This window comes from Lontra canadensis, unplaced genomic scaffold, assembly GCF_010015895.1.
Source record: "Lontra canadensis isolate GAN:19392208 unplaced genomic scaffold, GSC_riverotter_1.0 scaffold91, whole genome shotgun sequence".
NCBI lineage: Eukaryota > Metazoa > Chordata > Mammalia > Carnivora > Mustelidae > Lontra > Lontra canadensis.
Genome location: NW_022631085.1, coordinates 1,378,546 through 1,393,161, shown reverse-complemented (window position 1 = coordinate 1,393,161; position 14,616 = coordinate 1,378,546). Strand labels below are relative to the sequence as shown.

General features: G+C 46.0%; 1 protein-coding gene across 7 annotated transcripts in view; it reads right to left on the bottom strand.

The window, feature by feature from the left end:
• Window positions 1–1,581: 1,581 nt before the first annotated feature.
• SYT17 (synaptotagmin 17) overlaps window positions 1,582–14,616 on the bottom strand; it is an 85,229-nt gene continuing 72,194 nt past the window's right edge. For all 7 annotated transcript variants that reach the window (XM_032836207.1, XM_032836211.1, XM_032836210.1 and 4 more), the window contains one exon: window positions 1,582–1,830. In XM_032836207.1, coding sequence (XP_032692098.1) covers window positions 1,634–1,830 — 197 coding nt within the window. In that variant the 3' untranslated portion in view covers window positions 1,582–1,633. The remainder of the gene's footprint in view (window positions 1,831–14,616) is intronic.

The following is a 14,616-nucleotide window of genomic DNA, read 5'->3' as shown; positions in this document are numbered from 1 at the left end:
TTCTCTCGTGCTTTTATCCTCTTCTTTTTTAAAAAAAATTTTTTTTAAAGATTTTATTTGTTTATTTGACAGAGAGATTGAGATCACAAGTAGGCAGAGAGGCAGGCAGGGGCGGGGGGAGCAGGCTCCCCGCTAAGCAGAGCCTGACACAGGGCTCGATCCCAGGACCCTGAGATCATGATCTGAGCCGAAGGCAGAGGCTTAACCCACTGAGCCACCCAGGCGCCCCTTTTATTCTCTTCTGTACAACCATGATAAGGAAGTCATTCTGTAGAAAAGGAAAATGGCTTCCTTCTTTTTCTCTTGAGAAACCTAACCTAACCTAGCCCTCCTGCCATCCCCCTTGACCTCCACACCATATCAGGGCTCTGAGTCATTGGGAAGGTTTGTTATGCAGCAGTGGTAACAGAAACACCTTGCACTCTTCATGCCCCAGGTTCAGGAAGAAAAAGATACTCAAATGCATGGCACAAATAAATAATCTTTAATTTCAATAAATAGCTCCCTGTTATACCAGACAAGAGGCTGTGGGAAAGATACAGAAGCATCCAACAGGGAGAGATATATTCTAACTACACTAATTCCTTAGCATGAGAAAAATGACTTTGGTTCACACACAAACACAGAGAGATGCTCAGAGTATGACAAGGAAGGAGTCCTTTTGGATGGGAGTGTGGTGGCCATTTTAATCCAGGTAACTGCTTTTGCAAGTCTTCCATGTGCCACAATCACCATGAATCAGTCAAAAAAGGTTACTTTTGCTCTATCGTATTCTATTTACTTGACATACACACATGCTGTTATTGAAGGTGGGGCCTTGCCAGACAGGAGGAAATCAGGTGAAATTTCACTGGGGGGGAGCAGAGAGAAGGGAATGCTCAGGACTGAGGTCCTGCTGACCACCTTGCTCACTGGGAGGACACACAGGGACACACATGAGAATATTCCCCATGGGGAGGGTGGTTCTTAGGAATAAGCTAACACAAGGACAAATTCAGTCAAGCCAGGGAGGTTTCTTATACTGGAATATTTTTTGAGGCCATTTGGTTTCTCCAAATAGTCTGATCTACCACGTCCACTAAAGAGAAGACAAAGTACTTACACTTTTGGGGAAAGGTATCAGGTTTGAAGAACCCCAGGGGAGAGGAGCCCGTTCAGAAGCCACCCAATCGGCTGGTATGTCTTTTGGGTGTGGGCGTTGGGCCTCCCACACACTGGCCAAGCTCCTGGAGAGTTTCATCTCGATGGAGGCTGGCACCCTTGGGGAGGCCCTTTCTCTGGCCTGAGGGTTTAAAGTGCATTTGGGGGAGGGGCATCAACAGTAGCAAGCACTGTCAGTAAGTCTCACAGCAGAGCCCACTCAGCTCATGACATAGAGATGGAGTTTCCAGAAAGTTCTCAGGCTTTGCTCATTGAGGGCAACCATTTTGTGTTCAATTTTGTGTTCAATAGTCAGCTTCCTCTCAGTTCTGAGAGGATTTAGTGTGTGTGTGTGTGTGTGTGTGTGTGTGTGTGTGTGTGTTGTGTGGATGTCATAGGCATGTGACACGTTTTCTTTCTGTCTTAAATTTTCTTTCTTTCTTTCTTTTTTTTTTTTTTTTTAAACAAATGAAAGCTGCTTTTGCCGCAGCCCTCAGGTCACCTCCAGCGAGGCAGGAGACACGCGGTCACACTCGGCCCGGGACCTCAGGCTGTGCCACTGCTCCACAGCCGTGCGGTGAGTGTTTAGCATCCGCCGCCAGTGGTTGGATTCGGAGGGGCCCGAAGAGTACTGGCCGATGACAATCCTTCCGATGAAGTCATTGCTGCTCTTCATGTTGTGGCCAAACACTGGGGAGCCAGAGGGACGAGGGAGGCGGGGAGGAGGTCAGAGAAGGAGAGAAACGGAACAGGGAGGCGGGAATAAGACAGAGGTCGTTAGTCTACTCATTCCTCAACTGCAGACACTGGGCTCGTTGCTTTTAGGACATCATCTGTTTCCTCTCATGGTAAGAATGCCCCACTTCCCTCATCTCATGCGCCCGTAAGTCCCTTCACTCCAGGTATACCAGATGGTCGGCCATTCCTCACCACGCCAGGCACATTCCCGCCTCCTGGCCTCTGCACTGACTGTTCCTGCTGCCAGACAGCTGCGTCCCCCACAACAGACAACTTTAAACTTACGGCCATTGCCCTACCATGCTCTGTACAGAGCACTACAGCTGGGGAGTTCTACGGGGACAGCCAGCCATCACAGAGTCTGGTTGAGTAGTTAACCTGGGGTTTCTAAATGGCGGCCACCATGGACGTTCCTTGTCACAGGAACTGTCCTGGGCACAATGCTGAGCAGCACCTCCAGCCTCTAAGTACTCGATGCCATGAGCATCCCCCTCACCAGCTGTCACAATCCAAAATGTCTCCAGATGGGGCCCAATGTCCCCTGAAAGGCCAGTTTATGCTGGAGAAGAGCCACTAGGTGAAGCCATGGGCCACAGGCCAGACATCCTCGGTGACCATTAGGCTAGCTCTGTGACCTGAGACAAGGGAAGGAATCTCCCTGAGACTCAGTTTCCTCCTACATTAAAGAGGACTCTTGCCAGTACTTTACTTCAACTGTCACTGTGAGATTTTTGAGGAGACAATTTGTGTAATGTCTCAGCACATGGTACCTAGATAAGCACTCAGTGAAGGTTATACTGCGATTCTGACCCCAAATTTCTGTCTGGTGGAGCCTTTTATAAAAGAGGCTTTATTTTTCCTCTGTTCCAGGCAATGGAGGCAAGTTCCTGAGAGAAACGGCCATGGCGATTTCTTCTACCCCTTGTCGTACTGCGTGTCTCTTTGGAAGGCTTCTCTGTTAATTCCGATGCAAGCTTAATTTGTGTCTTTCAAGCCTAATGAGATGGTTAGCTTGATTTATCTTCCCAGCCAAGTTCTGCCTAATTCTTTATCTGCGTGTGGGTAGTCCGGGCATGCCATCTCGCTAACAGGAAAGCAGGCTGCGTCTGTGTTATAAATGAAGGACTGCAGAATGGGAAATATCACAGATTCACCCAGCATGAGCCGAGCAAAAGCGGGCTGGATCCCAGGAGGGAAGCCGATTATCAAATAAACCAGCTAAAATATGCAGCCAAAAACAGAGTTTGAATGCTAATGAGCCTCTATTCTCCCCCATGGGGCTCACATCAAGAATTCTAAATGATAAAAATGGGGGAGGGGGTGAATGGGGGGGGAGAAAAGAAAAGTGGAAAAAAAAAGCAAAACCCCAAAAAGACCCAGGGTGAACAAGACTAGCCTGTACCAATCAAGCCCGCTACCACTCTGGTGTCCAGTACCTGTCAACAACGTGGAAAAAAATTGGACCGTGTATAGTTTTTGTAACTTGGTGAAGTGTTTGGTACGCACAGGGGGACCTTGTTTACATGAAGATCCCTTAATAGAAGGGGGAAACTAGGACAGGAATCTTCCCTTAATAAAGAACATTACTAAGGAGCTCTCTGAAGCATTCCAAGTTTTGGGGGGTTTTTTTTGGAAGATTTTATTTATTTATTCATTTGTCAGAGAGAGAGAGAGAGAAAGAGGACACAAGTAGGGAGAAGGGCAGGCAGAGGGAGAAGCAGGCTCCCCACTGAGCAGGGAGCCTGATGTGGGGCTCCATCCCAGAACCCTGGGATCATGACCTGAGTTGAAGGCAGATACAACCGACTGAGCCACCCAGGCATCCCTTGAGGTTTTTTTTTTTTTAAAGGTAACACTCAGGTTTGTTTTGAACGACGCCTAGTGGGCAGTATAAGGTTTGAAAACAAGTTAGATGAAAATAAGTTACTGGAGTCCCCTTCTCTGTGGGCCTTGGTAAAGCAAGATCCTAGCAGGAGGCCATTCCAGGCTCTGTTTGGTGTTCTTCCTTGGGGGCAAAATGTTCTATCTTCCTATGCCTCTCCAAAGCTCAGAAATGAAAATGCAGAAACATCCTTAGAGATGAGTGTACTTTCCCCTTGGGAAAAAGGTTTTAGGAAAGGAAATCTCAAACACTCTCATGTATTGTTGGTGTAAGAGGAAGCTGGTTCAACTTTTAGGAGAGGTTCACAGTAGCTACTCAAAATAAAAATGTTGTAACTTGTGATCCAGCAATTCTATTTCTAGGAATTTATCGCATAGAATTATCTGTACAAATGGACAAAGATATACATACAAGGATATTCTCTGAATATTAGATATTGGATAATATCTGGGTATTAGAGCCTCTAAGCTAAATCTGGTCCACTACCTGTGTTTTGTAAATGAAGTTTATTGGAACTCAGTCCAACCCATTTATTAACACAATGTCTACGGTTGCTATTACACTACAGAAGCAGAGTTGAATAGGTGCAAAAGAGACTGTGTGGCCCACAAAGCTGAAACTATTTTCTGTCTGGCGCTTTATGGAAAAGTTTGCCAACTCCTGCCCTAGAACATTGTGAGAATGAAAAATGTAAATAACAAAAAGTGTCCACAAAGAAGTGCACCTGTGGCCGTGGTGCCCTGTCTGCTCCCTCAGCCCACCCTAGAGGCTATCCCCCCCAGCTCTCAAGCACCCAGAGCCCTCGCCAGTCTACACCAGCTATGCCTTATGGTGGAGTCTTTGGGCCACTCAACAGCAGTTTGGCCACTGCAGGGGATGGAGACTAGAGTCAGCCACTTGGACGCCTACAGGACAGATCACCTGATCAATATCCGATGCCAACGCTTGTGTGAACCTCCCTAGATGGCAATCCTTCAAGTGTGTCTCCCCACATCATTCCTGGGACAATGAAGTGCTGTCCTCACAACTCCACTGGGAGAGGGCAACTGGAAACTCATTACCTGTTCTCTCCTGCACTCTGCGCTCTGTGCCTCTTTCCTTTGCTGATCTTGGTCTGTTTCCTTTTTCTGTAATAAACTGTAACCATGAGTGTAATGGCTTAGCTAAGTCTGTGAGTCCTTCTAATGAATCACTGAACTTGACGGTCTCGGGGATCTTCTAGGCTGCAGTGACCCACTCATCAAACATCCCCGATTGGCTTGCCTCCCTCTTCCATTCTCTTAGCAGTACTTCCTGGGGTGACCTCCTTGGTAGCCTACCTGAACCCAAGTCATTGTCTTAGGATCAGCTTTGGGACGCATCCAGACAAAGACTGGCGGAAACTAATTAAATAGTTTCTGATGTAATAATACCATGGAAACCAATGTTGCTGTCAAACGAGATAGATCTATATATATATATGAAATAGAAAAATCTCCAAGACATATTGCTAGGAGACAAAAGCAAGTTGCAAAATAGTATATATAAACACAATCTCTTTTTTGTTAAAAAAAAAAAAAAGTTAATATATAGAATAGAAAACTATCTGGAGGAACTTCACCAAACTGTTAAGAATGGCTCTCTCTAGGGAGGGGAAACAGGGAACTTTCTGCGTTTGGTATTATGCAAGTATGGTTTGCACTTCTTACAGCACATACCGTTTTGGAAAGAAAACAAAAGAAAAAAAAATTTGTCATTAGAGAATTCACATCTAAATCGCCAGAAGGGAAAGAAGACTAAAAGGAAGTCTAATATCCTACGCTCCTTATCCCCACTCGCAAAGTTACTCGGTGTGGTGAATCACTTGGCCCTTGAAAGGTAGGAACTCCTAAGTGATTCAGCCTTTCGATGGGAAGCAGTTGCGGCTGTGACCATCTGAGTTAACTGGCAGGCTTCGGCATTTGCAAAGCACTTGGTAAAGTTATGGCAATCTTAACAGACTTTTAAAAATCAAACATTTGAAATTCAAGTTATAATAAAGTCAAAGCTGAATAACACTAATGACTTCTATGATAACAGTCCCTTGGGAGAATATCAAGATTTGCCATCACTGTAAATTCCAGGGAGCATGTTGCTGGAGAAATGGGGAATTAAGACCGGGTATCTACAGAATACGGAGAGGGGCTCAGAGACACAGCGCCAGAGACCCCTAGCCCTCCATTTAACAGATAAGGAAACCAAGTCACTGAGCTAGTTGGTGATACAACTTGAAGTATTTGCAGCAAATACCCAGGAAGGAAGCCAATTTTTTTGTCACTAGATCCCTACTGTCCTCCTCCTTAGAGACAATCACAATTAGAAATTTTGTCGCAAGGCATCCCCAAATATCCCTACTGGTGGTTACGGGGGACTCATTCTACTGCAGTCATAGTGTCATTGCAGGACCATGTACCTTAGTCATCTGGAAGCAGCTTCCCAACGACCTGCACAATCCAGAGAGCATCATAAAGGCATTGCAACAATCAGAACAGGTTCAGAATTCGTGCACGAAACCCATGGAGAGGGCTCCCCATGTTTCCCCCGAGAACCTACATACTCTGAATAAACTTGGTCATCTCATTTCCCCCTCTGCAGTAATTAATTTTTTAATTTAATTTTTTTCAAGATTTTGTTTATTTATTTGAGAGAGAAAGCACAAGCCAGGGGGAGGGGCAGAGGGAGAGAGACAAGCAGACTCCCCACCATGCAGGAGGCCCAAATTGGGGCTTGATCCCAGGACCCTGAGCTCACGACCTGAGCTGAAAGCAAGAGTCGGACACTTAGCTGACTGAGCCACCTGGGCACCCCAAGAAGTTTAAAAAGTACAGCAGAACAGGGCCATTTGGTGAAGGGGCAAACAGCCCTGTATTCCCTCACAGAGCCAAAGTATACTCAACCATATCATCATTTATTTTTATAGTCATGACTCAATCAGTCAGAAAGCTCAGGGCTCTGGTTAATAGGTCAAAGGAGGTGTGACAAGTTCTCTATCAAACACAGTAAAAAAATGTGAAGCCTTTTTTAACATCAAAGGGGAGTGGATTCAGTCAGCAGAAGCTGTACTCACACAAAACCCTTCAGTGCCCCTCCCCCCAAGGTTACAGAGTAGAGCAACCCTCCCGCCCAGCAAGGCGCTCGGTTACTGGTCACTGTGTTCCCTCCCTAGCCTCAACAAATCTCAATGGCCCTGATGCGACAGTCTCAGAGGATGGCCCTCCGTGCAGACAGACAAGCCACCAACGTCCAGCTCTACCCTCGGGGCTTGGGTACTCCTGGAATATTCCACTTTCTGGAATTTAAGACTCAACTATCTCTAAAGAATGACCAATCTATTTCTGTGGCACCAATCACCATGCCAATTTAGGTGAGGGAAACCTCTTTGGCAAAACCAAAGCAAGTTGAGAGGCACCCTTTGGGCTCAGGGACCAGGCTTTGAAGGACCGTGGAGACTAACACTGCTTTATTAAGCACCTGCTATAGGGGCACCTGGGTGGCTCAGTGGGTTAAAGCCTCTATCTTCGGTTCAGGTCATGATCCCAGGGTTCTGGGATTGAGCCCCGCATCGGGCTGTCTGCTCAGCAGGGAGCCTGCTTCCTCCTCTCTCTCTGCCTGCTTCTGGGTTGTGAGGCTGTTCTGAGTGGTGTCAGATGTTTAGGAACATCTCTGGAAGATGCCACTAGCCGTCCCCTCCCCAGCTGTGACAACTCAAAGGTATCTCCAGACATCACTGTGCATCCCATAGGAGCATCCCCTAACCCTTCATGGAGAACCACCCCTCTAAGACAGCTGCTACCACCGGCCCATTTTACAGCTGAGGGGATGGAGGCCCAGGGCGGTGCAGAGAGAGCATGCCCACTGCTCCAGTCCAAACCTCGGGGCCCTGAGTGAGTCAGGGGCAAGCTGAGGCTTTCACATGTTGATACTTGCTGGGAAAATGAATCTGTCCTTCCCCGCAAGAGCTAAACTCTTTTGGTTGCTAATTTAGTTTGCCAAGGCAGCCTGTCTGGAAGGGAAGCTGGATGACTTAGCATGTGGGTGTCATAAACACTGCAAATTAAAAGGAAAAAAAAAAATCTCAACAGCTCCCCATTTTGCATGTTTGGTTCCAAGGTAATACCCCCACATGCAGCTTCAAGGCTGATGGCACAGTGCAGAGGTGCCCCAGGTCATAATCAGAACCCCATCTCATCACAGGCCCCACTTGGGTACTGAGTTGCACTACTGGTCCATTTCTGGAAAAAAAAAATGCGTGAAGCCAGCAAAAAGCTGTTTCCCAGTCTTCCCTAATTCCTCAACATGGAGGGATCCCCACACTTCATCTGGATTTTCAAGAGTTATCTCAACCCTCGGAAAAGCCCCATAGCAAAGTCTTTGTCCCTCTTCCTCCTGTGCCTCCTCTCCAGAAGCCAGAACAAATACACCCCAACAAAGATGGTAGCCATTCTCTTCTCAACTTTTGCAAAACTTTCTCAGCCTATAGCACTCCCTCTTTTTTCTTCTTCTCTCTGAAAGCTAGACGCTGTTTCAGGTGTTTCTTCAAATCAAGGTAAATCATAGCCTCTGCCTGGGCCTCAGTTTCCCATTTACACAATGGGTGGGTTCATGTAAGTTTTAAGGCCCTCTTCAACTCTAACATTTCTTTCGTTCTAAGAAGTTTCATCCCTGACTTCAGAGTGAGGTTTCACATTTCTGACTATGAGAACTGATCAATGTTCTTATATGATTTAACTTTTCCCCAGAATTTATTCCTAAATGTGATATGACATGAGGATCTTCTAAATATATCTATTTATCCCATAGCTATCTATTGTCCCTGAATGTTATTTCCCTATTACTTTATGATGTATGTTAATTAAAATTTTTACATATAATATTTTTGAGCCACATTTTTGCATTAATCTGTCTTTATATCAGCACCATAATATTTTAATGATTGTAGTTTTATAATATCTTATAATCCAGAGGGCAATTCTCTCCCCCATACTCTTATTTCTCACAAATACTATTTCTGATGAAATTTATAATCATTTTTCATAGTTTTCCCTTCCACAGTTATTAACTTGCTCTCTGTACATTACGTTTAGTTTACAAAACTAATGTATGGGGGCGCCTGGGTGGCTCAGTGGGTTAAGCCTCTCTGCCTTTGGTTCAGGTCATGATCTCAGGGTCCTGGGATCGAGCCCTACATCCGGCTTTCTGCTCAGCAGGGAGCCTGCTTCCTCTTCTCTCTCTACCTGCCTCTCTGCCTACTTGTGATCTCTCTGTCAATGAAGAGTTTAGGTAACAGTATTATTATAATTAAAAATCAGCAATACCAGGGCCCCTGCGTGGCTCAGTTGGTTGAGGGTCTGACTCTTGACTTTGGCTCAGGTCAGGATCTCAGGGTCATGACATCGGGCTCTGCACTGGGTGTGGAGTCTGCTTAAGAGTCTCTCTTTAGGGGCACTTGGGTGGCTCAGTGGGTTAAAGCCTCTGCCTTCAGCTCAGGTCATGATCTCGGGGTCCTGGGATCGGGCTCCGCATCGGTCATGATCTCGGGGTCCTGGGATCGGGCCCCGCATCGGGCTCTCTGCTCAGCAGGGGGCCTGCTTCCTCCTCTCTCTCTGCCTGCCTCTCTGACTACTTGTGATCTCTCTGTCTCTGTCAAATAAATAAATAAAATCTTAAAAAAAAAAAAGAGTCTCTCTTTAAAAAAAAGAAGTTTTTTTTCCCTGTTCCTCTGCCCCTCCCCCGCCACCCCCCTCTTGTTCATGTGTACACACACACACATGCTCTCTCTCTCTCTCTAAAAAAAAAAAAAAAAAAAATCAGCAATACCAAATCCTGAGTCCTACATGCTAGGCACTGAGAAAAGTAGTTTATATACATTTTTTCACTCAATCCACACCACAGTCCTATTAGTTAAGGTACCACTTATATCCTTTTGCAGACGGAGAATGTGAGGCTTGTAGGGGTTCGGAGGTTGAGTGCCCAAGGTCACAGAGCCGGCATGCGGCATAGTATGGACACTCAGAGCCCCGCAACACTTTTCCTTCTCTTATCTCAGATCTCACTGACCCCGCTGTATGACAAAAACAAGACCTGGAGCAGAAATACATTGCACGCATGTGTGTCAGAAGGGGAGTGAGCCCCCCAGGATGGCCTGTTGGGAAAGAGGTGTCAAGAGTCAGACTGAGCCTCGGAAACCCCTCATGAAGAGGCCACGTTAGAGACTGTCCCATTGTCTTTGCGGGGCCCACCAGGGTCAGGTTTGCCTCCATCATCTGAATGGCCTCTTCTTCAGCTGGCCAGCAGACACAAAAGCTGTCTTATGTCTCCAGACTAGTGCTATGAAAACTGTCACACTAGCGCCTAACACTTACATAGCGCTTATCACGTGTCAGCCCCCATTCCATGGATTCGCGATGACACCAAATGATTTTATCCACATGTCTATTCACAAGGAAGTCGATCATTGTCTCTTGGGTCTAGAGGTCACACACCAGCATCCTGGCCTGCTTTCCTGACCAGGGCCTGGAGAGAGCCCTGAGCACGGGCTGGGATGTTACCTCGACTCACTGGGTTGCCTTCAGTCCTCTCACCCCACTGAAAGCACAAGGCCCAGAGGAGAGGCCTCTTGTGGCCAGGTCTTTAGGAACTACCACCGGCTTAAAGTGAGTTGTTTGATTCCTTTAACACAGGGGTTCTCAGCTGGCCAAATTTACTCCCCAAATTTACTGTGTAGGAGACACTTGGATTGTCACCACTGGAGAAGAGATGCTGCTCGCCATCCTACCATACTCAGGACAGCCTCACAATAATCTACCCGCCCCAAATGTCCACAGGCAATGGGGCTGAGAAATGCTGCCTTCAGGGGAAAGCATGCGACCTGGGGTTTCCCTTCATTAATCCACCACCATGAACAGGGGAGTGGAGGAAGAGGTCTTTGAGGACTGTCGCCGTGGCTTATGGATTAGGTCTCTTCTTCCTTCCTCAAAACACAGGAGTCAAGACTGAAATTCCTTTTGGGGCGCCTGGGCGGCACAGTCAGTCAAGCGCCTGACTCTTGGCTTTGGCTCAGGTCATGAGATCGAGCCTGAAAGAGCTCCAAATTCAGGGCAGAGTCTGCTTGAGGCTCTCTCTCCCTCAGCCCTTCCTCCCCACCTCTCTAAATAAAATAAAATAAAATAAATCTTAAAAAAAGAAAAAGATTAAAATCCCTTTTAAAATTCCCTTGGACCATGGCTGGGCCGTTTCTTTACTCCTCTGTGTGGAAACTGAGCCATGCGGAGCCTGCGTTTATCAAGACGACATATGGGTTGAAGCATCACTTTCAGATCTGAATCACACCGTCTAGAAGGAAGCATTTAGAAGTGTGACGATAACGTAATGTGCTTGTTTTTACACGAACAACCAAAATTTGTCTGTCTGAAAGAGGACCATCCTTGTACACTTGTCTCAGAGACGCTGGCATTGCTTGGGGGGAAATACTCACTACAAACCAGCTTCAGAGCCTGCTGCAAGACACCTGTTGAAGCTTCCGGGGGATAATTAACCAAATCTTCCCCCTCTCTGTCCCCTGAAGTAACTGAGAAACAACTGGGAAAACAAAGGAGAAAGATCGTAGACATGTGAATCCCTCGGAAGGCTCTTAAAAAAATACTAGTGCCCAGACCCCAGCCCAAGAGGTTCTGTTGATGGGTTTGGGGAGCAGGGGACTGGATGCCAGTGTTTTTCACATGCTGCCCGGGGAGTCTCATGGGGTCAGGTTAGGTACACTGTATTGGCTGCAGAACAACGTTATCAGTAGGATTGGTAGTTCAGCTAGATTGTAGGAAGGGGCCTGACCCTAGTGTTTGTTCCCCTGGAATTAAACTTCTCTGACCAAACACAGTGCAGGCCTCATCGGGGCACGGGCAGGCCTGACCAGCAGGCTCAGGGAAGGAGCTACAGAGAATGCTCTCCATTGTGGGCATGTAGGTCCCAGCGAGAAGAGGAGGGCTGGGAGAACTTGAACACCTTAATACCATCAAGCAGAAGACCGTGGACCGTCGGATGGAAAGCTTACCAGGGCCCCAGTCAGGTAAGTCGATTCCTTCCTGGGCAAGTAAATACAAGATAACAGAGAATAAAGCAAATAGTAAAATGAATAGGGGCGCCTGGCTGGCTCAGTCCATTAACCGCCTGCCTTTGGCTCAGGTCATGATCCCAGGGTTCTGGGATCGAGTCCTGCACTGGGCTCCCTGCTCAGCAGGGATCCAGCTTCTCCTTGTCCCTCTTCCCCTCCTCCTTCCTCATGCTCTCTCTCTCTCAAATAAATAAATAAAATCTTAAAAAAAAAAAAAATAAAATGAATAAAGAAAGCCCAGAGGTGTTACTTTAGTACAAGGTAGGCAGACTTTTACCATAAAGAGCCAGACAGTAAAGATTTTAGGCTTCAAGGGCCACCTAGAGTCTCTGTCCCAACTCCTCTGCCACTGTAGAAGAAAGAAGCCACAGCCTATATGCAACTGAATAGGCATGGGAGTGACATAAATATATATATTTGGTCTCTGCCCCCACTTCCTGACACAGAGCTCCTAAAATCCTTGTAATTTCCTAAGTGACAGGGGTGATAAGAGCATCTTGTGTTATAGTATTTGGTCTTAGTCCTGGGTTCATGTCCCAGGAGTTTCTAAGTCCCATGGAATCTTCAAGTGATGCGTATCCTCCCTATACTAATGAGATGGTCGGTGGCAGAGGTCCCAGATAGTTTCAGGATGGGAGGTGGCTGCCCGAAGGACCAAGGAATGATTAGAGGATTGGACCTTTCATCCCATTCCAACCCCCAGCCTCCAGAGAGAGGGGGCGGGAGACAGACTTAATCACCAACAGCCAATGGTTTCATCAATCATGCCTATGTAATGATTTTCTGTACGCTAAACTTCAACAAAAAGTCAGCTTTAAAAAACAGAAGAATGGGGTTAATGTTTGCAACTGATCTTGAAATGCTTGAAAAAAATGCTTGAACTGAGAGATAGAGGGATGGATAGATGTGTGGTAAAGCAAAGAACAAAATATTCATTGTAAAATCTAGGTGGTGGGAATATGGGTGTTGACTGAATAGTTCAATATTTTTTTGAAGGTTCTCCATAAAATGTTGAGATGGTAAAAAACGAACACACAAACTCAACTGTTTACTTTCATAGCTGTTAATCTGTTTTGTTTTGTTTTTTTTAAGTAGGTTCCATGCCCAACGTGGGGCTTGAACTCATGACCCTGAGGTTAAGAGTCCCATGCTCTACTGACTGAGCCAGCAAGGCACCCCCATTAATCTGCTTCTTTATGCCAGAGAAGTATCAGTTTTTAGGTCTGCGTGGTTACCCCATCCACAGACTGATCTTGGAATTGTTGGATCCCAGACCAGAAGGGAACCTGGTGAGCCATTAGGGACACAGGAATGAACAAGGCTTCCCTACCTGGAGAGATGCCGAGCAGCTCCTGGTGGGTCCTGCTAGGTTATCCCAATGACCACAATAACCAGACCACATGTGTCCAGAAACACTGTCCTGGGCCTGAATGGAAGGGTCCAGCACCCTGATGTTCTGTCTGACCGCAACAGCAAACAAAAGATTCAAGTCTACTTTGGACCAATGAGCACAATGGATCCTGCTCGGGCACACCCCTCCCTTCCACGCCTTCCTCCTTCCACAGGTAAAGCACATGAAAGATGTCCCACACCATGAGTCATCCAAGAAATGCAAAATAAAATTACAACCACATGTTTTATTTAAAAAAAATTTTTTTCGGGGTGCCTGGGTGGCTCAGTGGATTGAGCCGCTGCCTTCGGCTCAGGTCATGATCTCAGGGTCCTGAGATCGAGCCCTGCTTCGGGCTCTCTGCTCTGCGGGGAGCCTGCTTCCTCCTCTCTCTCTGCCTGACTCTCTGCCTACTTGTGATCTTTCTGTCAAATAAATAAATAAAATCTTAAAAAAAAAATTATAAATAAATAAATAAATAAAAATTTTCCCCTTGGTTTTGTTTACTGAAGTATTTTTTTTCCTAGAATAAAATCCACCCATTTTAAGCACACAATTGGATGAATTCTGATGATTGATGGAAATATGTAACTACCACTACAATCAAGATAGAGTTCTCTCTCCCTAAAAAAGTTCTCTCTTAGAAAAAAACCCCAAAAAACAAAAAAACCCTCTTCCCTGACCCCAGTGGGCCGAGTTTCATTGTCACTAGAAATTCATAAAAATAGGATCATATAGTATAGACTCATTTGCACTCATTTAGCTTACTGTTTCTGAAATTCAGCTGTCTGTATGTGTATTCGTATTTTGTTCTTTTTTACTGCTGAGTAGGATTCGAAGATACAATGTATCACAATTGGTTTATTCATCCGAGATGGGCACTGGGTTTATTCAGTCAATAATGGGCATTGGGGCTGTTTTCAGTTTTTTGCCCATTACAAATAATTACAAATAATTACAAATAATGCTGTGTACATGGATGTACACGACCTTGTTGGACACCTGTTTTCAAGTCTCTTGGGTAAATCCCTTCTACTTCCAGCAGCATTGCTGGTCTGTATGGTCAATGTGTATCTAACTTTATAAGGTCATGGCATCCTGCTTTCCAACGTGCTTATCGCCATCTGCCATTCTCACCTGAAATATAGTAGAGTCTTAGCGGTCCGATGTCCTCACCAACACTTGGAATTTTTTATCTTTACACTTAACTGTACTAGTGGGTTTGCAGTGGATCTTACTGTGGTTTTACCTGGCATTTCTCTCTTTTCTTTAAGATTTATTTATCTGACAGAGAGAGAGAGTGCACCAGCAGAGGGAGCGGCAGGCAGAGGGAGAAGCAGG